A 23,710-nucleotide genomic window follows, 5' to 3' on the forward strand; every position below is an offset into this window, starting at 1 on the left:
AGGATCGAACTGTGGAGTCCTTGGTGCTCTCTGAGCTTGGTTGTTGGCTTGCAGACATTTCATTATCCAGCTAGGTAACATTATCAGTGCAAATCCCACTCCCCTTTGCCCTGGTGTTATCTGATTGGGTTATGAAATGTCTGCAAGCCAACAACCAAGCTCAGAGAGCACCAAGGGCTCTAAAAAAGTCACTTCTTCACACAGCACCCAAAGAATTCATGACCACAAGATGTGATAATGGCCACTAACTTGGGTGGCTTTCAAAGGGGACTGGATAAATCCATGGACGGACCAGTTGACCTCCTTTACGGCTCCAGCCATCACGGCCAATGGGAATGCCGGCCAGGCATTCCCGACAGCTCATTTTCAAAAGAGAGAATTGGAATTCCTGATCTTCTCTCTCCAGCAGACGTCAAGATCCAAAATTTCTAGATAGGTTCTAACAGGTAAAGAATTCCAGCTGTATTTAAAGTAGGAGTGAAATTGCTTTTTCAGAACACAATGAAGGTGGCTATCAAGGGACTCATTTCTGAAATATTGTTGCCTGAGAAACTTTCAAAGCTCCATGGAAAGACGTTGGCCAACCAGCAATGCATGCATTGCACAAGTCGCAAACCACCACCACCCGCCAAACAAAATTAAGATGAAAAAAAGTGGCATCAGAAGACCATGTCTTTATTTCACTTTGCTTTTCCAGTATAAATTCCTTGAAAAAGAATTGGGGAAAATGTAAGTGTTGCTTTCTGGAGAAAAGAAATAAAAAGATGACCAACTCAGGAAGACGCAAGGCAAGTTTTCTTAACCTCTTCCAAGAGAGGCCCCCTTACTCCCTATCCAACCCCCCCCCCCGCCCCAATTATCCCAACAAAGCTACTCTCAGTTCCTACCCTGGTGTTTGGTATACAAAATGACAGCACCTCCCACTCCAGAAAGAATAAAATGGCGTAACATTACAGACTGGTTCCTGCTATGAAGTTGACCCCCCGCTCCAAAGCCCTGTATTGTTATCGCCTAGGTGCATTCATTATAACATGAGCCGCTATTAAACTGAAGCCAGCGGTCATCCGAGGGCAGTGTTTCTCAACCTCGGGCACTTTAAGATGTGTGGACTTCAACCATTTGCTGGCTGGGGGATTCTGGGCATTGAAGTCCACACATCTTAAAGTGCCCGAGGTTGAGAAACACTGCCCTAAGGCAACAGCCATTTCTTGCTTCTGAACAGTTTGGGATGGATTTGATTTTTAAGCAGTGGATTAAAATTGCTTGTCAGAAGCAAGGCTGGGGTCAAACTTTCTCAGGACTAAGCTGCTGTACGAAAACATGTTTTAGTGGGAAAGGAAGGCTGCTTCCCCTCAAGCCTTCTAGCACACAAAAAGGCCAGTTAACTCTAAGTAGTCATCAGGGATGTTCAGAGGAAGTTTATTTGGACAATACCTTCCGGTAAACCATCTTTGGGGTGGGGGGTGGGGTGAACTAGAGCTACCATATTTGGCTGCAGAAATCCAGATAACCACAAGATGGGAGAGAAGACTTAATAATGGGCGTCTTGATCCAGGGATCTTCTGGATTTCTGCAGCCCAAACACGTAGCCTGGATGGCTGCAAAAATATTGCAACTGCTGCCAGAACCGAACTGTGTCCGTGTGTGTGTCTGTACAATACTTGTGTGGAGTAGTGTGGGAACAGCTGATCTGGATTCCTGTTCCTTTTCTCTTCCCGTCATCTGAGATCAGCCTTGTAATCCAGCGGAAAACCGTGAAAGGAACGCTACCCCCTCCTAGGAAAACTTGTCCTGGGTAAGTGGAGATCTGGAGATGCACCAGAGGGAGGTGAGATGATGATCCGAGAGGCAGTTGTGGTTCTTGTCACCAACAGCTGAGAATGTCCAGAGTAGGACAGACCGACGTACTTATGGTTGAGGCCTCTGTAGACCCTTACATTTAATTTCTTTGGAGCTGAATCTTCCAAACCAGAAGCGCCTGCCTTCTGTTCCTTCAATACCAACTGTGTCCTTTATAAGCAGACCCCACCCCAGTAATAAGGAAAGGCCACCAATTAACCAGGCACCCCATTATCCCAGCTTACAGAGGGGCTGCTATAATGCTCCCCTCAAAGAGGGTCCAAACCAAAGCAACGCTCTTTGGGGGTGGGGAACCAGGCCCCCTATACCGCTGTAAGCACACTGGGAAACCCCTGCAGGCATTTCAGCTCTAGTGTAGAGGACTGAGCAGGGCCTTCAACCACAAAAGTGTTCCTGGCCAATCCTGAAGGGTTTCTCATTCCGGGGAATTCACTACCACCAATCCATGTACAGACTGCAAAAGAGCAAGTCTCTGCTAATCCCCAAAGTCAACATTTTTTGGAGGCTTGATCAAGTTTTTTCTGGATCCAATACTGGTTGCAAGATTTGGTGGGAGAGAAACGCTGAGTCAGACCCACTGAAGGAACCGGAAGCAAATACAGGGCCTTCTAGAAGAAGGAGGTGTCCCTCCCCCACCTCCACTACAGCAGCCTTGCCAATTATTCCCAGGGGACAGGCCATACTGGGCTAGGCGGTGGGGTCCCTTTAAGAGAGGCCGCGTGCTTCCAGCTGCAAGTCCTGTGGGGCTGTCAAGTCCCACATGGGTCTTCTCGGGCACAGGACGGACCTCTTCTTTGTCAGTGAGGGCAACCTGTGGCACCTCTTCCCAGCAGGGGCTCTTCTTCCCGCTTCCAGGAAGGGATGCCAAACCCACCGCTGGGAAGGACAGGCGGCAGTTCAATGACAGTGAGCGATGTGAGCCAACAGGAGCAGCTGCTGTGCCCGAGGCAAGGCAGCTCAAACGGTTTGCCTGAAAAAATCAAGGGAGGGCGCCTGTCTTCTGTTCAAAAGGCCGCCAGGTGGCTCCTCCGCGCACGTCTCCAGCACCGGGTGTCCATCTAATTCCAGGGTCAAAAGCTTTCCAAGGTGGTGCCCGAGTCCCACGTTCCGGATCCAGAGAGCTCACTTACATAGCAAGCGCTGTGCCTCCAAGGTGGGGGTCTGCTCAGCAGGGGCTTCTGCAACTGTCGAGGGACGGGAGCTCACTTCTTCTGGAAGAAGCCCACGATGGAGGCCTGCTTGTTGGACTTGCCAGGGGCAAGCCCTCCTTTCTTGGTGCCTCTCTTCTCCTCTTTGGGCTCCTTCTTCGCAGCCCCGGGAGGAGACTTGTGAGCGGCAGCGGGCCTGGTCCGGAATTCCTCCTCGCTCCCCGAGCAGGACTCGCTCTCGTAGGCCTTCTCAGTCACTGGGAAAAACAGGGAGCAGAAACTGCACACACAAGCCCAGAGACGTCATTGAGCGAGACTGGGCGGTGGATAAATTTAATAAATAAATAAAAAGGCCTCCAGTGGCCACTTCTTTGCAGGTCTCAAGAAGAGAACATCACTTCGGCCTACTATCTGTAGGCAATCTTAGAACCCCAAGACTCCTAAACGCTATCCCAACCGACGCCCCAGGCCTCGTTAGCTGCAACGCTGAATTCTGGGGCTACCAAGCTTATTCTCTGAACCATTTTGCGTATTAGTCAGTGACACAATTCAGGACATTACTGGAGGATCGGCCTGGTTCTGGACAGGAGCATCCTGCTAAAAAACAAGGAATAGGAAATCTGGGGAGCAGACTTCTAGGAATCCCATGTCAGGACAAGCTGTCCCTGAATCTCCACTCCTTCTGCAGATCTACTAGCAGAGCTCCATCTCCTTCCTTCCCTTCCCTTCCCTTCCCTTCATTATTTGGTCCTTTACATGAAAATATGGAAAGGACAAAGATGGGTCTCAAGTTGATCTCAACTCCTGGTGAACACATCCAGGCTATTATCTTGGCAATCATACAAACAGGGTTAGTTATGACAAGCACTTCTCTCATCCCAAACTTTCTCAGCATAATTCCATCACAGATTACTTTTTTTTGCCAATTTCTGCACTGTTCCTGCAACTCCCAGATAATCTGGACTACGGATTCCAAAGATCAGCAATCTACAGCATCCGTTTCAAACCAAGTTCCAAGCAAAGGAGCTTCCTACACTTGAGATATTTAGAGAAGACTGAACTTAAAGAACAAAAGAAAATGTCTTTGCTGGGAAAAGAAGAGGCTGCCTTTACAGATCCAAGCTCTGGATTAGACAAAGAGGGACCAAAAGAAGAGCAGTTTAGCTGAGAAAAGTGAAAAAGAGGCACTTTTCTTTGAAGAAGCCTGAACATTACTTAGAAGCTAGAAAACATTTATTTCCAGCAAGGCAGTTGCCAAACTTGAATAGTCGTATCTTTGCAACAAACACATTTTAACTTGATAAAACCCAGGACTAGAGGTTTCCATGACTAATGGGTCCAGTTGCGCTATAGCTTTCTCAACAAATGGCCAAAATCTCCTTGTCCTCTAAATTGTATCAACACATGAGGAAGTAATATATAAATACAGGTAGTCCTCACTTAATGACCATTCATTTAGTGATGGTTCGGACTTACAATGGCACTGGAAAAATACAACTTATGACAGATTTTCTTCAGCAAAGGATCGTTACCTTGCCGTGGTGCTGGAGCTTGAGCACCTCAATGATGCCATGAGCTAAACCGTGAAGGGCCACCCAAGACGGGAAGGTCATGACAGAGAGGTCAGACTAAATGCGACCCCTGGGGAAGGTCATGGCAACCCACCCCAGTATTCTTGCCGTGAAAACTAAATGGATCAGCACAACCAGAGATATGTCGGTATACCATCGGAAGATGAGACCCCCAGGTCGGAAGATGGTCAAAATGCTACTGGGGAGGAACAGAGGATGAGCTCAACTAGCCCCAGACGTGATGACGCAGCTAGCTCAAAGCCGAAAGGACGGCTAGCGGCCGACGGTGCTGGTGGTGAACGGCGAATCCGATGTTCTAAGGATCAACACACCATTGGAACCTGGAATGTAAGATCTGTGAGCCAGGGCAACCCACAGATCAGCTAGATATGAGCTCACTAATATTCCTAAGGAATATGCAGTGGAGGTGAAGAATCGATTTAAGGGACTGGACTTAGTAGATAGGGTCCCGGAAGAACTCTGGACAGAAGTTCGCAACATTGTTCAGGAGGCGGCAACAAAATACATCCCAAAGAAAGAGAAAACCAAGAAGGCAAAATGGCTGTCTGCTGAGACACTAGAAGCAGCCCAAGAAAGAAGGAAAGCAAAAGGCAACAGTGACGGGGGAGATATGCCCAATTAAATGCAAAATTCCAGAGGTTAGCCAGAAGAGATAAGGAATTATTTTTAAACAAGCAATGCGCGGAAGTGGAAGAAGACAATAGAATAGGAAGGACAAGAGACCTCTTCCAGAAAATTAGAAACATCGGAGGTAAATTCCAGGCAAAAATGGGTATGATCAAAAACAAAGATAGCAAGGACCTAACAGAAGAAGAGATCAAGAAAAGGTGGCAAGAATATACAGAAGACCTGTATAGGAAGGATAACAATATCGGGGATAGCTTTGACGGTGTGGTCAGGGAGCTAGAGCCAGACATCCTGAAGAGTGAGGTTGAGTGGGCCTTAAGAAGCATTGCTAATAACAAGGCAGCAGGAGACGACGGCATCCCAGCTGAACTGTTCAAAATCTTGCAAGATGATGCTGTCAAGGTAATGCATGCTATATGCCAGCAAATTTGGAAAACACAAGAATGGCCATCAGACTGGAAAAAATCAACTTATATCCCCATACCAAAAAAGGGAAACGCTAAAGAATGTTCAAACTATTGAACAGTGGCACTCATTTCACATGCCAGTAAGGCAATGCTCAAGATCCTGCAAGGTAGATTTCAGCACTTCATGGAGCGAGAATTGCCAGATGTACAAGCTGGGTGTCATGAGTAAGGATGGCGAGCAGGGGGCTCCCATCCAGACTGTTAAGCGCATGCGTAGCACTGAGGAATTAGGTAGCCATTCAAAGAGACAGAGATTGGGACCCCCTTAACCTTTGGGGTTTATATGGCTGGGTTTTTCCCATGCTTCTTCAGTTTGTTAGGATTCCTGTTATGTACAAGCAATAAAACATTAGAGACCAGTTCCTTGTCTCAGCGTGTTTCCTGGCAGTTAGGACACTGGGTTTAGAAAAGGCAGAGGAACTAGGGATCAAATTGCCAATATCCGCTGGATAATGGAAAAAGCCAGGGAGTTTCAGAAAAACACCTATTTCTGTTTTATTGACTCTTCTAAAGCCTTTGACTGTGTGGACCATAACAAATTGTGGCAAGTTCTTAGCGGTATGGGGATACCAAGTCATCTTGTATGCCTCCTGAAGAATCTGTATAACAACCAAGTAGCAACAGTAAGAACAGACCACGGAACAACGGACTGGTTTAAGATTGGGAAAGGAGTACGGCAGGGCTGTATCCTCTCACCCTACCTACTCAACTTGTACGCAGAACACATAATGCGACATGCTGGGCTTGAGGAATCCAAGGCTGGAGTTAAAATCGCTGGAAGAAACATTAACAATCTCAGATATGCAGATGATACCACTTTGATGGCTGAAAGTGAAGAGGAACTGAGGAGCCTTATGATGAAGGTGAAAGAAGAAAGTGCAAAAGCTGGCTTGCAGCTAAACCTCAAAAAAACCAAGATTATGGCAACCAGCTTGATTGATAACTGGCAACTAGAGGGAGAAAACATAGAGGCAGTGAAAGACTTTGTATTTCTAGGTGCGAAGATTACTGCGGATGCTGACTGCGGTCAGGAAATCAGAAGACACTTCATCCTTGGGAGAAGAGCAATGACAAATCTCGATAAAATAGTTAAGAGCAGAGACATCACACTGACAACAATGGTCCGCATAGTTAAAGCAATGGTGTTCCCCGTAGTAACATACGGCTGTGAGAGCTGGACCATAAGGAAGGCTGAGTGAAGGAAGATCGATGCTTTTGAACTGTGGTGTTGGAGGAAAATTCTGAGAGTGCCTTGGACTGCAAGAAGATCAAACCAGTCCATCCTCCAGGAAATAAAGCCAGACTGCTCACTGGAGGGAATGATATGAAAGGCAAAACTGAAATACTTTGGCCACATAATGAGAAGACAGGACACCCTGGAGAAGATGCGGATGCTGGGGAGAGTGGAAGGCAAAAGGAAGAGGGGCCGACCAAGGGCAAGGTGGATGGATGATATTCTAGAGGTGACGGACTCGTCCCTGGGGGAGTTGGGGGTGTTGACGACCGACAGGAAGCTCTGGCGTGGGCTGGTCCATGAGGTCACGAAGAGTTGGAAGCTTTAGCGCCCAGCCCAGCTTTCCAGGACAGTCCCCAAAACCTCAATGAATTTGGTCAAGTGATTAATCCATCAGGTATCTCCCTTCCAAGTAAACTGAGATTTTTAAAACATGAACTATGTTTAACATAAGTGCTTAATAAACTGCTTCTCTTTCATATGAGGCCATGCCTCTTTTTCAGGATTCCTGTCTTCCCTCATGGGCAAGGTTCTGGACATTATCCATCGACCGATCAATTAAAAACCGATAGACTGGTTCAAAACTACATGAGCGGACCGAGATTACTTTCACCCAGGGACACCTCAGCTACCTACCTATACAGCCTTCTTCGTCTACAAATGTTTTGGACTTCAACACACGCTTCCGCTTGCGTTTCTTCTCTCCCATGGAAGACTGAAAGACAGCGCAAAGGAAGAGAACCATGAGTCCCTGCCACCTTTAACCATGTTTAACCAGCACAATCACTGGTCACTCACCATGCAGGCCTCTCAAGCCATATTAGAAGGCGGCAAATATTTTATCCCACAAAAGTGGGGTAACTGTGCCTCATAGACTAGTCTTCTCAGAAGGAAACATCCGGGCACACATTCCCGTGTGGCAGCTGGTTGGCCACTGGGAGAAATAAATGCAGGATTAAGCGGGCCCTTGTCTGGGTCCAGGAGGAAGCGCCAGTGAAAAGGGCCCTGTCCCAAACAGACCCATCCACAGTGCTGAACCTGCTCTTTCATTTCTGTACAGGCACTCTGGTTTCCAGCTGCTAAGCATCCCTCACCCTTTGGGGCAGGAGACGCTGTTCGGGGATTTCCACTCAGAACTTGGGATAGATACATACACCAGAGCTTTCGCTTTCTCTTGCACACACCTGTACCTGTATGTATTTACCTCCACTGGTGCAGGTGCTGGCGGTGGTGGCGGCGGTGGCTTCAGAGCTGGCTCAGGAGAAAAGTCTTCAGAAGTTGCAGGTGACGAGGGAGCATCTGAAGGAAGAAAAAGGAACAACATTGTAATTTTGACTTGCTATCACCTGAGTGTCTTTGGCTGCATCCTTTCCTTCACGGAGGCTCATTAAGTCACCTAGTCAGCTTCCGTGACTAAGGGAGCACTAGAACGTGGCTCTCTCTGCTCCGATACCTTCACCGCCATGCCAGACTGACCCATCTGCTTAATATAAGCCAAAGAAACATTTGACCAATCTCCCCTTCTGTCCACTTTTGTCAGGCAACTCTGTTCTGGATCCAGATACGTTCTGGATTTGAAACTGGCTCGCCCTGTTTAGGTCAGCGGCACCCAGGATGAAGCCGAGCAGAAAACCTCCAGTCAAATTTTGCCCGACTCTGAAAATAAGCCACATTTGCCCGGGTGGGGAGGGAAAAAAGGCAGGTGAACAGCCTAAACAGGAGCAGCAGAAAACCCTGGCTTATTGAATGATTGGCTCTGGAGGCCACCCAACACTCTGGTGGCATTCATCTCAAAAACAAGGAACAATTAAATAGAAAAACAATACATGCACGCCTGGAAAAAATGCAACACACCAAAGTTAGCACCTAGGTTCATGCATCCCACTGGCTGCATCACAACTGTTCCCCCCCCACCCCGAGTATGATGTATATGTGTGAAAAGCAAGGGCTTAGAGCTTCAAGAAGCCTTAAAATGATGGGGAACAGCCTTGATCGTTCACTGCCAGTTGGAAATGGCTTAGAGCAGTGTTTCTCAAACTTTGCAACTTTAAGGTTGTGGGCTTCAACTTGGAAGTCCCTGAAGAACTTAAAAGTCCAAACATCTTAAAGTTGCCAAGTTTGAGAAACACCAGCTTAGAGGCTTAAAACTTACCACAGTGTTTACCCTAGATCAGGGGAAATCTAAGGAGAGAAGCTTGGTGTAAAAAACCAGGCACAGGAAGATTCCTGCTGGATCAGGTCAAGCCGATATTCTTTATCACACACTAGCCAGCCAGATGGATTCCCAAAACGAAACACAAGGGTTTGCTTGCAAGGGTTTGCTTTTCTAGTAGCTGGCACCTGATAGACAATTTGCCTGTGATTAAAAAGGCTGCTCTAAACGAAAAAGCAAATCTTAGGCCTGCAAAGAAGTATTTGGCCCAGTGGCCCCAATTATATGGGGCAAATACAAATGCAGGAATAATATTCAGGCTTGACTTGACCATCCGTTGCTACTGTCTGCATGTATATGCAGAAGTTATATACAAAATGCAAATATAGGCTTCCAATTAACACATTAGCACCATGTTGTAATTCTGACCAGCCTGGTTATTTAGATTGGCCCCAGGCAACAGGACAAGATGTTCTGGGCAGGAGCACCTACAGTGGGGCCAGAGAGGTATAGCAGGCCAATGTTCTATACATTTTTAGATAATCAGTGACAGCTTTTCCCATCCTGGGTACCTTCTAGATGTCTGGACTTCAAGCCCCAGAGGTTCAGTAACAGCCATGCTAGCAGGGGCATTCTGGGAGTTGGTCCACACACCGAGTGCATTCAGGTTGAAGGAAGCTGCTCAAAATCATCCTGTACAATTGGGAAGCCTGTCTTGCTGTCCTCACTGCTCTTCCATTGTTTTTCACAGTCACCCATTTCCTACTGCTGCAACTGTATTTTTCCAGAAACTGTCTGGAAATCAGACAGTGGGATAATCTGTTAAAATAATCCTCCAGATATTTGTATAGATGCAATTACTTTTCAACAGATGCACCTGCGTTTCCCTGGTGATGATCAATGTTATGCCTGCCTAATGACCGACTGCAGCACCCCAGAAGAGGTGGTGACTTTTCTGACGGAAGGGAGACCCACTCAGGCCTCCTTTCGTCTTTCATTTCCAAAGGGCCCCAGAGGGCCTGTCGGCAACCTTGGTGCCCTCCACACAGATGCAGCTTGGGAAGCCCAGCCAGGGATTGACGGGGGCTGACTTCGAGGGCTGGCCTGAACTGCTGGTGGTCCCCGCTCCGGCTCTGCTTACCCTCATCCTCACTGCTGCTGTCCGTCTGAGGCTGTCTGATTCGACGCCTTTTCCTCTTCTTCTTCTTCAAGCGCCCGGCTCCTTCCTCCTCATCGTCTGACGTCTCTGTCCTCTTTGCTCTGAGAGAAAGGAGTATCAGCTTAGACGAAAGAGGCAGAAAAATGGAAGTTTTGCCAAAGATAGAATTCTCAGAGCTGCGTAACTGTAATTTCAGAAAATACACAATTCTAATTCAGAAACCGGACATGAAGAAACAGGCGAGTGCGCACACGCACACAACTGGGCAGGATGCATGCACCTTAGTCGGGGACCCAAGCCAACCAACCAGCCTGGCCTTGTGTGACCGAGAGAGCCTGGAAAACAAGCCTGGAGAAGGCGTTTGTCTTGACAATGGGACTGTCCCTGGCCGAGGCTGATGACAGCCAGCCAGCCCCCTCTGACCTAGGCTAGAGGACAGCCTTTTGTTTAGCTTAAAAAAATAAACCAACAGCGGGACGGAGAGCCTCTTAAACAACAATCCCGTAGGCATATAAATTTTACAACTTTTAGCAAGTGCTATTCTGCCAACCGTTTAGAATTTGAGCAAGGCAAGTAATGGTCTTAAGCTGAATGACTTATTTTTTTATTCTTCCAAGTATTTTTTTTTCTTGCACGTTCTCACATGCTGGCTGGGGAATTCTGGGGAGTTCGACATCAAAACCTTTATTATGGCCTTTAGGCCACAGAAATTCTGGGAGTTGAGATCCACCCATGCTGGCTGGGGAATTCTGGGAGCTGAAGTCCACATGCCTTAAAATGGCCACGGTTGGGAAACACTGGTATACATGCTGCAGTAAATCACATGAATGACTGAAACACGCCAGCTCCTTGCAGCCCTGGTCACGGAGGGGAAAAAATATATATACACAACCTTTTCTTGTCCTTCTGCTGCCCTCTGGCTGGCTCAGCCTCCTTGCTGGCCTTCTCATAACCAGGAGCACTAAGCGGAGACTTTGGGTCCGTGGAAGAAACTGGTGACTTGGCAACTGGTCTCTCTTCCTTCTGCTGCTCAGGGTCCGCATTGACTGTGCCTGCAAAGAACGGGGAAGCAGGACAGCCAGAGTATGATGAACAAGATGGGATAAACACGTCTCCAGAGATCGCTGTGAGTACATCATGCCAGCCGCCACAGCGGCAGCAAGCTGCATCAAATCAAACCCAGCTCCTGTTCTCCACTGAATTCCTGCACAAAATAATATTTCAGAGAGCCAAATAAATGCTCAGGGATTTTCACTGCCAGAAGATGAAAAGGTGTTGTTTCTCCCCTCTTCTGGCAGGTTAACCCTGTGAGTTTATAGTGTGCAAAATGTGAGGGAGGCGGCAGCCCTCCCTTGCATCTGATACTGGAACAGGAAGGTCCAAGCAGAGCCGACAGAGAACGGCCGCAAGAAAAGCCCAAGAGGCTTTCGGAAGTGGCATTTTTCCATGCTTAATGCTATTTTGTTGTTTAATGTGACTTTAGAGCAGGGTTTCTCAACCTTGGCAGCTTGAAGATGGGTGGACTTCAACTCCCAGAATTCCCCAGCCAGCCATGCAAGCCACAGGGACAGCATGGTAGGGTTCTTTTGGGGAAACTGTCGAGGTGAACATCATAAATATATCTGAATTACAGAAAAATAACAGTATCAAGGTTAGTTATAACAACCTCTCACTCATCTTACTGGGCAAGCTTTTGAAAAGCCCTGGATTTCTGAGTTAATAAAATATTTATGCAGTGTGTTTTAGCTAAAAGCAACTAGAAATTGTGCGCATACATCTAGAGCAGGGTTTCTCCACCTCGGCAGCTTGAAGATGGGTGGACTTCAACTCCCAGAGCAGAGCTGGCTGGGGAATTCTGGGAGTTGAAGCCCACCCATCTTCAAGCTGCCGAGGTGGAGAAACCCTGCTTTAGAGTCTGGGATACAACTATCCTAGAACATGTCACTAGCCCTTAGAATGGAGAAGAAAATGCACGGAGGAGCTTACCATCTTTACTCATAGCAGCTCTTCCAAAGAAGTTGTTCAGCATATTTCCTTTCGCTAGGGGTTTGCTGTTTGTCACAGAAGCCTAGAAGTAATTAAAGGAGACAGTCAGGAAAGAGCTGTCCTGGAGAACAAGGAAGTCCAATAAAACTACTTCTTGAGATTCTCAAGTGTGCGCTAGGGAAGAGGAGGGCTTGCGCGTCTTTTTAGCAAGACGTACAGGAGATGGCTTTGGCAGAATCCACTTATTTATATTTCATATTTCGCCACCGCCCCTCTCACTAAGAGCGGCTCTGGGCGGTTTACAATAAAATTAAAGTAACTACAGATAAAAATAAAAGCATAAAAATCATAAATACAAAATATAAAATCCAAGATGGCGAATACAAAGATCTTAATTTAATACACGTAATTCCCCGGGGCCTCTTCAGGGCACTAGCCCTCTGACTGATTGCCGCTCCTCCCGCCCCCAGGCGAGGTGGCAGAGCCAGGTCTTCACTCCCTTTCCAAAGGCCAGGAGACTGGGGGCCCGCCGCACCTCTGGGGTAACGCATTCCATTAGAACACTTCTATCTACATTTAATTCCTACAGACGGATCAGACCAGCAGAGTGTTTCTCAACCCTGGCAGCACGAAGATGGGTGGACTTCAACTCCCAGAAGCTGGCTGGGGAATTCTGGGAGTTGAAGCCCACCCATCTTCAAGCTGCCAAGGTTGAGAAACACTGTGCTAGCAGATAAAATTCTCCAGGGCGAGACAGGCAGTAAGTCTCCGAGAGCTGTTCTATTAGCATGAAGATAAACTGAGAATGAAAAACAACAGGGACACACCGGGCTCCATGAAATCTTCTGCCTGAAAGTACGTCGAGGAAGATTCTCCGTCCTCCAGGGGGAATTGTCTGTAGGGTGAGGCGTGGCCACTGGATTTCTTCCTCTTTGTCTGCGACGTTTCGCTGCTGGTCCAAGCAGCTTCTTCAGCCTGGGCAACGGTTGGTGAGGGGACCCCATGCATGTCCTCCAGGGTGGCTGCACTGTCATTACCAACCGTTGCCCAGGCTGAAGAAGCTGCTTGGACCAGCAGCGAAACGTGGCAGCCAAAGAGGAAGAAATCCAGTGGCCACGCCTCAACCTACTTCTGCCTGAAACCGGCCAGAAACCTAAAGGAAAGTCTGCACGTTCTCACCTGCCCTGAGGTCAAAGCGGAGGGTAGTTAAGCCTGAAAACTTACACTGGGTGTCTCTTTAGCCTCCAGTTTAGCTTCCTTATGGCCGTTCTTGGGCTTGGTGGTTGCTCTGGGTGCAAACATTCCCATAATGCCCTTCATCTGCTGGGAGGGCGGCTTCGAAGACGTGCCTGGAGCGTGGCCATTGACCATGGGAGCATCGAGCGTGTTTGAGGCCGGGGGGGGCCGGGGGGGGGCCTGGGCAGGACTCTCAGCCTGAGAGCTTTCAGAAACAGGCCTGGTGACTGCAGCAGCACAGCAAATGGCACTAAACCTAGGAGCAGAACAAATAGATTGAGTTAGCGACTGGAGGATTCCTCGCTCGCCTTCCTTGCTGTCCTTCAGAGCAACGCTTCTCAACTTCAGCCACTTTAAGATGGGTGGACCAACGCCCAGGATTCCCAGCAAGCATGCATGACAGCTAGGGAATTTGGGGGGTTGAAGTTCACATGCCGCAAAGTTGCTGAGGTTGAGAAGAGCTGTTCCTGCGCCAAACTTTCCCAACAGTCTCTGGAAGCCACGGGGAAGAACTGCACAGGGAAAGGGCTGCTTAGATATTTAATAAAATAGAGAGCCAGTTTGGTCTAGTGGCCAAGGCTAGAAACCAGGAGGCCGTGAGTTCTAATCCTGCCTTGGGCATGAAAGCCGCCTGGGTGCCCTTGGGCCAGTCCCCCTCTCTCAGCCCAAGAGCCAATCAGGTGTGATATTAGAGTTCTAGTCCCGCCTTAGGCACGAAAGCCAGCTGGGTGCCCTTGGGCCAGTCCCTGTCTCTCAGCCCAAGAGCCAATCAGGTGTGATATTAGAGTTCTAGCCCCGCCTGAGGCACGAAAGCCAGCTGGGTGCCCTTGGGCCAGTCCCTCTCTCTCAGCCCAAGAGCCAATCAGGCGCGGCAGGAGAGTTCTAGTCCCGCCTTAGGCACGAAAGCCAGCTGGGTGCCCTTGGGCCAGTCCCTGTCTCTCAGCCCAAGAGCCAATCAGGTGTGATATTAGAGTTCTAGCCCCGCCTGAGGCACGAAAGCCAGCTGGGTGCCCTTGGGCCAGTCCCTCTCTCTCAGCCCAAGAGCCAATCAGGCGCGGCAGGAGAGTTCTAGTCCCGCCTTAGGCACGAAAGCCAGCTGGGTGCCCTTGGGCCAGTCCCTGTCTCTCAGCCCAAGAGCCAATCAGGTGTGATATTAGAGTTCTAGCCCCGCCTGAGGCACGAAAGCCAGCTGGGTGCCCTTGGGCCAGTCCCTCCCTCTCAGCCCAACCCACCTCACAGGGTTGTTGTGCAGAAAATAGGGGGAGGAAGGAGTATTAGGTATCCTTGCTGCCATGAGTTATTTATAAAAATAATAAAGATGGGACAGAAAATAAGTAAATAAAATGCTAATACACCTGGCTGATAATTCATGAAAATAATGCCCAATGCATTTTGAACGCAGTCCAAGAAAAATCTGGATTACTTTTGATATACGTGGGCCTCAGCCTAACAATCCCTTGTCCAACCAAACAGCATCTCTTTTACTTAACTGGTCAGCAAGGATACATTACTTTAACCACAGCGCTCCTTAAAACAGACACTGATACAACAGTGATGTGGCTCAGTATAATTCAGTTCATCATCATCATCATCATTTATTTAATTATTATTTTATTTATTGTATATCCTGCCTTTATTATTTTTTTTTTATAAATAACCCAGGGAGGCGAACATACCAAATACACCTTCCTCCTCCGTTTTTCCCCTTCCTTCATACAGGAAGTTTATCGAGAAGTCGGGTAAAATAATCATACAGGGATTCCAAACTGGGAATGCCAGTAGAAAATTAGTTCTTCGGGGAACTGAGTGGGGGAGAGTGACTTATACTTCTTTCCGGGCAAGACTTAAAAACAAAACCAAACCAGGGTTACGCTAAGGATACAACAGGGACCATTTTCAATGGGTGCCAAAGATCTGCACATAACCTCGAAACGGAGCCAAGCCCCACTCAGCCTGCTCGGATCCGTCGCCAAGAGCCAACTCACTTGCTGCAGTTCTCGAGGTTTGCCCTGAGGATATCGTAGTCGGTGTTGAAGAGGGGGCTGCTGTCCTTCAGCAGGGCCTTCTGGATGCTGTAGACATGCACACTGATGACCGTGGACAGCTTTGATTTCATGGCTGGAAAGGAGGCAGAAGTGCTTGAAGGAGGGGGGGTTCTCAAAGCAAGTGGAGTAAAGCAGCACCATTTACGGCAGCGGCTCCCAACCTTTTCAGCACCCGGGACCGGTCTCGTGGAAGACAATTTTTCCATGGACTGGGGTGGGGTGGGGATGGTTTCGGGATGATTCAAGCGCTTCCTCTTTCTCAACCCTTTGTTCTTTTTTCTTTGCGCCGCTTGGAGATAGCAGCCAATGGGCTTATAACAAAGATGGTGGGCAGGAGGGAAAATGCATGCATAGTTTAGAGGCTTTGAGCTGTCATTCAAAGAGACACAGATCAGACCCGCCTTGAGTTTGGGGGTTTATATGTCTGGGTTTTCCCACACTCCTTTAGTTTGGTAGGATTTTCTGTCTGCTATAGCAGTTTAATAAACACTAGAGACATTCTGCTCATCTCAGTGTGGGCTTTGCTTAAGCCAGGACAGGCTTGCTTTCTCAGACAGGAGGCGGAGCTCAGGTGGTGACGCGAGCGATGGGGAGCAGCTGTAAATACTCAGGCTGTAAATCCGCTCGCTCGCCCACCGCTCACCTCCTGCTGTGCGGCCCGGTTCCTGACAGGCCACAGACCGGTACTGGTCCACGGCCCAGGGGTGGGGACCCCTGATCTACGGGGCCACAGTACTTTCTGGAATCGCAGCACAGGACCGCACAAAAAAATACATATATCTGAATAAAGCAGAGGCAATTAGACAGGTGCCCTTTCCAAGTCCACAAGAGTTTATGCCAGCGTGTAAGTCTTTCAGGCACAAACAAGTCCTCTGTAGTATGCTTTCTTTCTCACACTAACTGGGCCAATGCTTCTTATGCCCTTATACATCAGAGAAATCTCTTCATTAATTGCCTAAAGTTATTAACCTTAACATTCTGCATTCTTTGTGTAACAGCTTTGGGTTTTCAGCAGACACAAAACACAAACTTGCCCCCTGTTGTGGTCAAAATGGCTGGCCCACCAACCTGTATCCCAGGAGGAAGGAAGTTTAGTCCTGGGGTAACGTTCTCAGCTGCAGCAGACTTTGTTTGGTCAAAGCATGCCTCTGACTGAATATCTGCCTCACCCCTACATTATTGTCCTGTAACCCAAGATATATTTTGCTCTGTGTCAGTTCTGAAACTAAACAGACATGCAAAAATTTGCAGGAAATTCTTGCATTCCAATCAACCTTGCTAACTAGCCCAAATTTGAATGTGTGTAGAATGTGTGATCCCTACTGTCTTTTTCAGCCTCAAGTGACACCTATGTGCTTTTGAAGCGCCATGCAAATTCAGGGGAAAATCATCTCCATCCTCCAAGCTCAACTGAGCCTGTATTTTTGAGGTTCAAAGTGCCCGGATTCAGCCCGGAGGTGCAGGCCATTCCATCCTGCAGGGGCTCTCCACAGTCCTCCCCATGATGGCAGCAACACAAAGAAGTTCCCAGCCTGCTCCTACGCTTCCGTCTAGCGTTTGTCATAATCGGCAGAGCCGGGCCACCTGCCAGACCAAGAAAAGGCTGCTGAAAAAGGCAACAGCAACTTAGACGTCCCCTCTTCCTTTAACCCGTAGCCCCAAAAGCGTGAAAACAAAGTGCCAGGCATCTGCAGCAAGGCTAGAGGCTTCGACAGTAATCTGGTCATTCCAAATCAGGTAACTCCATGCACACGGCCCGTAAAGAAGGAAGGGCACGGAGAGAGTTGTTTGGTTTAAAGGACACACAAGGATACGAGGAACAGGAAGACGGTAACTGAAAAAAGCGACTTGCGACTAGTCCTTCAATTAGGACTGCTGCAGCAGTCACATGATCAAAATTCAGGCACCTGGCATGTATTTACAACAGTTGCAGAGTCCCGGGGTCACGTGATTGCACTTGCAACCTTCCCAGGGGGCTTCTGACAAGCAAAGTCAATGGGGGAAGCCGGATTTGCTTAACAACTGTGGCAAAAAAGGTAGTAAAATGAGGTGCAACTCAGTTATCGACTGCATCGCTTAGTGACAGAAATTCCAGTCCCAATTGTGGTCATAAGTAGAGGACTACCTGTACTAAGTTATCCTTTGCCTTCGAAATATTTCAGGTTATGACAACTTATAAAGGCAAAGCAGCCACCTCTATGCTGAGTCCCTTCGGCTGGAAGCTCCGGCTATCCAGTGACAACCAAGGGGGAAAGCTTTCATTTCCCACAATCCCCACTGTCTGCAGAATTACGAGAAAGTTGATGCCTCATTTGTGATCTCGGCATCTGAATGCATTGCTTGAAGAACTAGAGCTCAGCCATCAATTTAAGTAGTACTGCTAGAGTGGGCTCTGTTTGACACAGCTATGTGTATCTATATACTACTAAAACTCCTGTGTCTGTTTGTACTCTATAACCTTCAATTGGGTGAAACCGTGTGTCGTAGGGCAACGATTTTTGAACCAAGGTACCTCAAATGGGCCAACGTACAGAATGAGTCCAAAATGTAGCATCAATGAGTCCCGTGGAATTAAAATTTGGCCAAAAATTTAAAGACATTTTATGACATAAAAATGATCATAAAACATTTTAAGACATAAGACAAAATGTCATAAAACATTTCCTGCGGTCAACTCCTGATCTTTGACTGAGCTATGCAGTTCAATATGAATGACACGGGCTGTTTTCAAGGCAGATCCATCTCTGAATATCTCCCCGAATTTTTAAGAACTCTTCCAGGGAAGGCAAGACATGAGCAGCTCTGCCATTGTTGAAGGAGTTGGGGAAGCTGGTAAGGAAAGATCTCCGAAACGATGACCCAGCGGGGCACGGGTTGTCTAGTGAGAAATAGACCTCTGTTCTGAAGACCAAATTTTAATTATTTTATCTTCCCTACTACCTCGATTTTTAAAAATTAAATTTTAAACTCCAGAAACTTTAGAATCTACAGAAGATAGGCAATATCCAAAGTGAGATGGATGTCCTCAGAAATGGACATTCTAAGAGAACCATTAATTGCTATCTAAAGTCATGAATTAAAGAAAAAAAATTGAACATGCTACTGTCATTTTTTTCAAAGATGAAGTTTTCTACAAACTTACCTTCTAACTTATCTTCTCTCACTACTGTAACCTTATGGTACTAGAAAGAAAGAACAGCTTATTACCTCAGCAAATATTTGTTATTGCTTTACCCGATATGCCAAGACTCTGATTCTTAACATACATAATCTGCATTCAATTTTTCTTTACTTCAGTAGAACTAAATTTCAGGGAAGCAATTTAAGCCTGCAACTTCAGGTTTAAACTTTCACTCCACTTACCAAATTTAAATTCAAATTTCAAGTACAAGAGGAAGATCCAGGATATTAGGTGCTATAAATTTTTTTTTTTTTTTAAAGGACAGTGAACAAATGCAATTCTCCATCCCTACAGTCATCCTGTCAGGGTTTGTCTAGCTACTCATGCTGCCAGAAGGATGGAAGTGGAGTGGAGAAAATAAACCTAGGAAACAAAATAAAGGTTGCACCCTTTTCCTCCCTGTCTTTTAGAGATGACCAGGGTCAAACCCCAGCCCGGCTCTTTGCCTAATCCCATCAGACCCTGCCCCAGACAGAGACAAAGCCCCCTGCAATCCCATCTAAACCAAAGAATAGAAGCCTCCTCATCAGCTCACAGTACAGCCCAAGGGCAGTCCTTACAGGGAAATTGCAACACAGAAAATTCCATCCTCTATCAGTTGATGACCTCAGGAGTCCATCTCCTTAACAAGGGTTCCCCCAGCTCTCCCCCCTCCTGAAAGAGCCGCTTTGCCTAACAAGAGAACTAAACCCAGGTACATTGTTTTCTCCTTGACAATTTCCCAATCAAGGAACTACCAAGGAGAAACCCCCACCCCCACCAACACTGGCAGGACAAGCTGCTGTATATAAACAGGCAGCAAACCCCACCCTCCCTCACACTGATGATGTTACTTGGTTGGGTAATGAAATGTCTGCAAGCCAACAGCCAAGCACAGAGAGCACCAAGGACTCCCCAGTTCAACCCTGAGCTACAGAGATTCTCTTCTATTGAAAAAACAGCTGTTAACTTCAACATATCCAAATAGCAGCAGGCTGGGAAGGCTGGCCTAGAGTTTAAGATAGTCTCTTCTTAAATCAAGTACACACCCAGCTTCCAACGCACAATGAGGTCCACAGAATGCACTGAAATTCTTTTCCTGTAGCTTACATAAATAAGAAATTTGGGCCACCCACATAAAGACCAAACGTATATTGGCACAATCCATCCATACACAGTCCTTTACGTGGCCTTTCCTTCTAAGGGGAGAGAGAAGCCCCAAGTTAAAATCCTTTGAATAACTCTCATCCTATGTCTTTGGTGGTATAACAGTGCTCTCTGCTGGACAGAACTCATTTTGTGAGATACCTATTAGAGGGCCCTTAACAAAAGCAGGCCAAAGGTATGCCACTGAGTACTTCTAAAAAGAATCCAGAAAGGCTAAAGAGGATGGCAAGGAGCAACCTTGGCAAATGGAATTTTTGCATGGCTACAGCTGTCATGGCAGCTTTCTTTGTTATCCTTCCTTTTCCCAATCAAAACCACAATATGAGAATGCCTGTAATACACTCTGAATTATTATTATTGATTAATGTTATAAATCACTGAGTCCTATATAGACTTACGAAGGCTCACTGCAATATAAAACAGTCAAAATAACAACAAAATACAATTTCATAAATCAAAACAAAACAAATGCAATCCGTAATACATAATAATTCAGCCAATAAAATCCAGTTTCAGAAGGTGCATAGTCATTTGCCAAAGACTGTGCACTCCTCGAAGTGTTCAAACTTTGCTACCTTCTGGAAGACCATTCTTGAGGCCAGCCAGATGTACCCCCCTAGTCCCAAAGTTTGCCCGTTTCTGACTTACAGTGTGCCCGTTCTGAACAAGGTTCCCTGCCAGTAAATAGGTGACGTGCAACTGGGCTCCTGAATTCTCCTTCCGTTTCCTTTCTACATAGTCATATAACATCCTGTAAAACGGAGGGCAAAGACCGAGGTTAGAATGGACAATTGATTTTTTGAAGTTTTCAATAACTGTCCACTGAAAAACTAAACAGAGCATATGTAATCCAAACTAAGCTATGCATCTCAGGATTAAACAGCTATAAAGACTGAAGACTAACACTGCACTGGGTCTCATTCTCACAGGCACCAAGTGAGATTTTTGGATTAGCGTCAGGCTCATGACACTATCTTCCTGAAATCTAGTTGTCTCTGTGCAGTGAACCTTACCTTTTGTGTTTTTTTAAAAAAAGGAACGTACGGTGCTGTAGTTTCTCCTACTCATTCATCAGTTTCATTACAACATTTCAGAAACAAGTTGATTCTTCGCCTGCTTTTCTTATATCCTAAGAGAGTAAACTGAATCCTCTGTAGTTTGTATTAGAACCCAATCTGATAATCCAACTATTACAAACAAACTGGGATTGGCCAGGATTTCTTGTTTCCTAGCCAATTTGGAAAATACAAAAAAGGGAAACCAGATTCTAAAACAATCCAAACATTCCTATATAACACTCTATTTATTTAAATTAAGATAGACATGTAACAAAACCCGCTACAGTAATCAATTATACTATTACACATAGATTAGCGAACATGGTAGGTCACAATTATAAGGATCTGAACGCTTCCCCCGTTTCCTTCTAAAATCGTACCAATGATATTTAAACCGTCGCAAGAAAACTGCAAATACGTTAGAGATGATGTGCTTGTTTTTCAGTCCGGGCTGTTAAGTGCAGACAAGACACATGAATACTTACTGCTTTGCTTGATTCACATGGACTCCTAAAGTAAAGCTCAGCCATTTGTAGGTTACCTGCAATGCAAAGCATTTCATTATTTGAACGAAATACCAACAGCCACCACATAGTTAACCCCCACCATTACTATCATTCTGGGGTCGGGAAGAGTCCTTGAGCCCATTAAGACTGGCCTCTCTAGCCTCTGCTTGAAGAGAGGACTGGCACCTCTACAGATCCTATAGGTCAGTCACCAAATTCACCAGAAGGAAAACTTGTCACCCAAAATACCAACCAGATATTGATGAGACTCACATTTTAACTGCTCCGCTTAGCACATTGTTGGTGGGCCAATTTTAAAAGGAAAAAAAGAAAAAAGGAAGATAGAAACTCAAGCCATTCCACTTCAGTGCACGTGTTCCCCATCCCCACCCACTGGCCGTCGATCCTGGGTGCTCAATGAGCTTTGGTCCTTTAAGCAGGCTATATTACACTTTTTTTTTTTTTTTGCTTTTTAAGAGCCACACACGCCTCTCCGCTGACTTTTGGCAGAGCCATAAAAACTTGGCTTGAGACAGCCACGGGAGGGGCTTTTGCATGTATAAAGTAATTAAAGTATAAGCGGGAGACCCCCGCCCCATTGGGGTTTGGAGTTTTATTCTTCCGAAGAGGCCATCACATCACGTTCGGTTTTCTTTTACCACACACACACGCTCTTATTTACTTACTGATTGCAGGCCGGGAGTATTATGGGATGCGGGGTTCCCTGCCGGCTTAGAGCAGCAGCAGCAACGAAAGGAAATGGATCCGGAGGCTTGACGGGGTCTGAAGAGTCGCCCCCTCGAATCCCCCCTCCTCGAACCCCCAAGACCCTCGGGCTACTACAATTCCTAGCACCCGCGGCGGATGATGGGAGTTGGAGTCGGGCAGGTTGTGGGGAAGGGAGTTGGAGGCGAGGCGGGGGAGTCGGGTCTAGAAAGGGTCGCAGCCCCTCAGAAAACGAATTAAAAAGATTACGGGAATTAACCAACTTTCTTACTGGCCGTGCACACACCCCCTCCCCCGGCCGGCAGCCGTACTCACGACTCGGTTCTGGTCCGTGACGAACTCGTCGATGTTCTCCAGGTAAAGCTCGTCCTCCATGGCGGGGCGCCCCGGGCCGCGAGAGCCCCACAGCACCCCTTCCCCTCCGCGCCCCTCGACCGCCGCCATGGCAACGCGAGGCCGCGCTCCCTGCTTTCGCGCGCGCTACGGCGGCCGAGCGGAGGCACTTCTGGCGCGCGGAACCTCGGCGACAGCGTGCTACGGGGGCCGCGCTGGGACAGTTTCCTGCAACCGCCGCGGTTAAGGCGCACGCGCTCTGTATCGGCCCCGCCTCTAGATCTCAAAGCAAGTGGGCGGGGAAGGTGCTTTAGCTTCGTCAAGCTGGCGCTCTCCGGGCGAGGTGAGATTTGCTTACCAATTGAGGGCCGGGGATGCTGGGATTTGGAGCTATTGGAAGGCAACTGCTTGGGGGAAGCTGATCTACCAATTTAAGTAAATGCGATAAATCGTCCAGCTGCTGCCTCCTCCAGAGGTGATTAAGACTGCTGCTGAACATGCAGGCTCTATTTCGACGTCCTGATTATTAGGCACGGCAAAGCTGTTTCTCCAGCACGAATATGGCTTATTTGTGAATGGCTTAATGCCTTGACTATTATTAGGCCCACCCTGTGTTGCATAAGCTTCAGATGGCACCCACTGTGATGTCATGCCACCATGACATCACAAGCCTTGTGATATCACTCACCCCCTTATCTTGCTGAGGACATCCATGGGTTTCCAAGTATTCCTCAAGCACCTTCCCACCCAGCATCCCTGACATGGGTTGGGGTAGGTCCTATGGGTCAAAAAAGTCAAGATGGTGGCTACAACCATGTGATCGAAGCCCCCATCTTGTCTCTTTTGACCCCAGCCCCCTGGACACCCCTGCAAGGGTACCAAGGAAGAATTATTTATTTTTATTTCATCTTATTTATTTATGATTTATATTTGGGGGAGGGGAGTATAAATCTTGCAGCATTCTTAAATAAGCCCTGGGTTATAGAAGGCTGGCTTAGAGGCTTCCCCTACTCTTTCACATGGTTGCCTTATTAAAAGAGATTTATTCCTTCTCCCTTCCACGCCCCCCCCCCCATCTTTGCTATTTTCACGCATTAGGAATTGCTTTCCACCGGTCCCCCAATGCAAAAACCAGAAAGGCTGAACCTTTTTTCTGTTTCCCTTCCTTGCATCTTTCGGTTTCCTCCTGGTGTTTCCTGTTTTGCACATTGGGGGCAATTTCCTGCACACTCTAAATGTGCCTCTTTGGGGCTT

General features: G+C 47.3%; 1 protein-coding gene across 1 annotated transcript; it reads right to left on the bottom strand.

Moving 5' to 3' along the window:
- Positions 1-654: 654 nt before the first annotated feature.
- On the bottom strand, positions 655-22,638 carry POLD3 (DNA polymerase delta 3, accessory subunit). Its single transcript, XM_063306004.1, has 12 exons — positions 22,439-22,638; positions 21,377-21,432; positions 20,482-20,584; positions 18,649-18,688; positions 15,447-15,579; positions 13,450-13,717; positions 12,226-12,307; positions 11,132-11,291; positions 10,222-10,340; positions 8,133-8,227; positions 7,565-7,643; positions 655-3,265 (listed from the first exon to the last, which is right to left on the bottom strand). The coding sequence occupies exons 1-12, from the start codon at positions 22,565-22,567 to the stop codon at positions 3,063-3,065; spliced, it is 1,467 nt and encodes a 488-aa protein (XP_063162074.1). The 5' UTR covers positions 22,568-22,638; the 3' UTR covers positions 655-3,062.
- Positions 22,639-23,710: the final 1,072 nt, after the last annotated feature.

The sequence above is a fragment of the Candoia aspera genome, chromosome 5 (assembly GCF_035149785.1).
Source record: "Candoia aspera isolate rCanAsp1 chromosome 5, rCanAsp1.hap2, whole genome shotgun sequence".
Classification (NCBI taxonomy): domain Eukaryota; kingdom Metazoa; phylum Chordata; class Lepidosauria; order Squamata; family Boidae; genus Candoia; species Candoia aspera.

Excerpts from the sequence above, each read along its gene's own strand:
- POLD3 (XM_063306004.1), bottom strand. The coding sequence starts at position 22,567 with ATGGCGGCGGTCGAGGGGCGCGGAGGGGAAGGGGTGCTGTGGGGCTCT. Across the intron at positions 20,585-21,376 it reads CATGTGAATCAAGCAAAGCA|GATGTTATATGACTATGTAG; the intron begins GTAAGTATTCAT and ends TCCGTTTTACAG. Across the intron at positions 10,341-11,131 it reads CAGCAGAAGGACAAGAAAAG|AGCAAAGAGGACAGAGACGT; the intron begins GTTGTGTATATA and ends CCTTTCTCTCAG.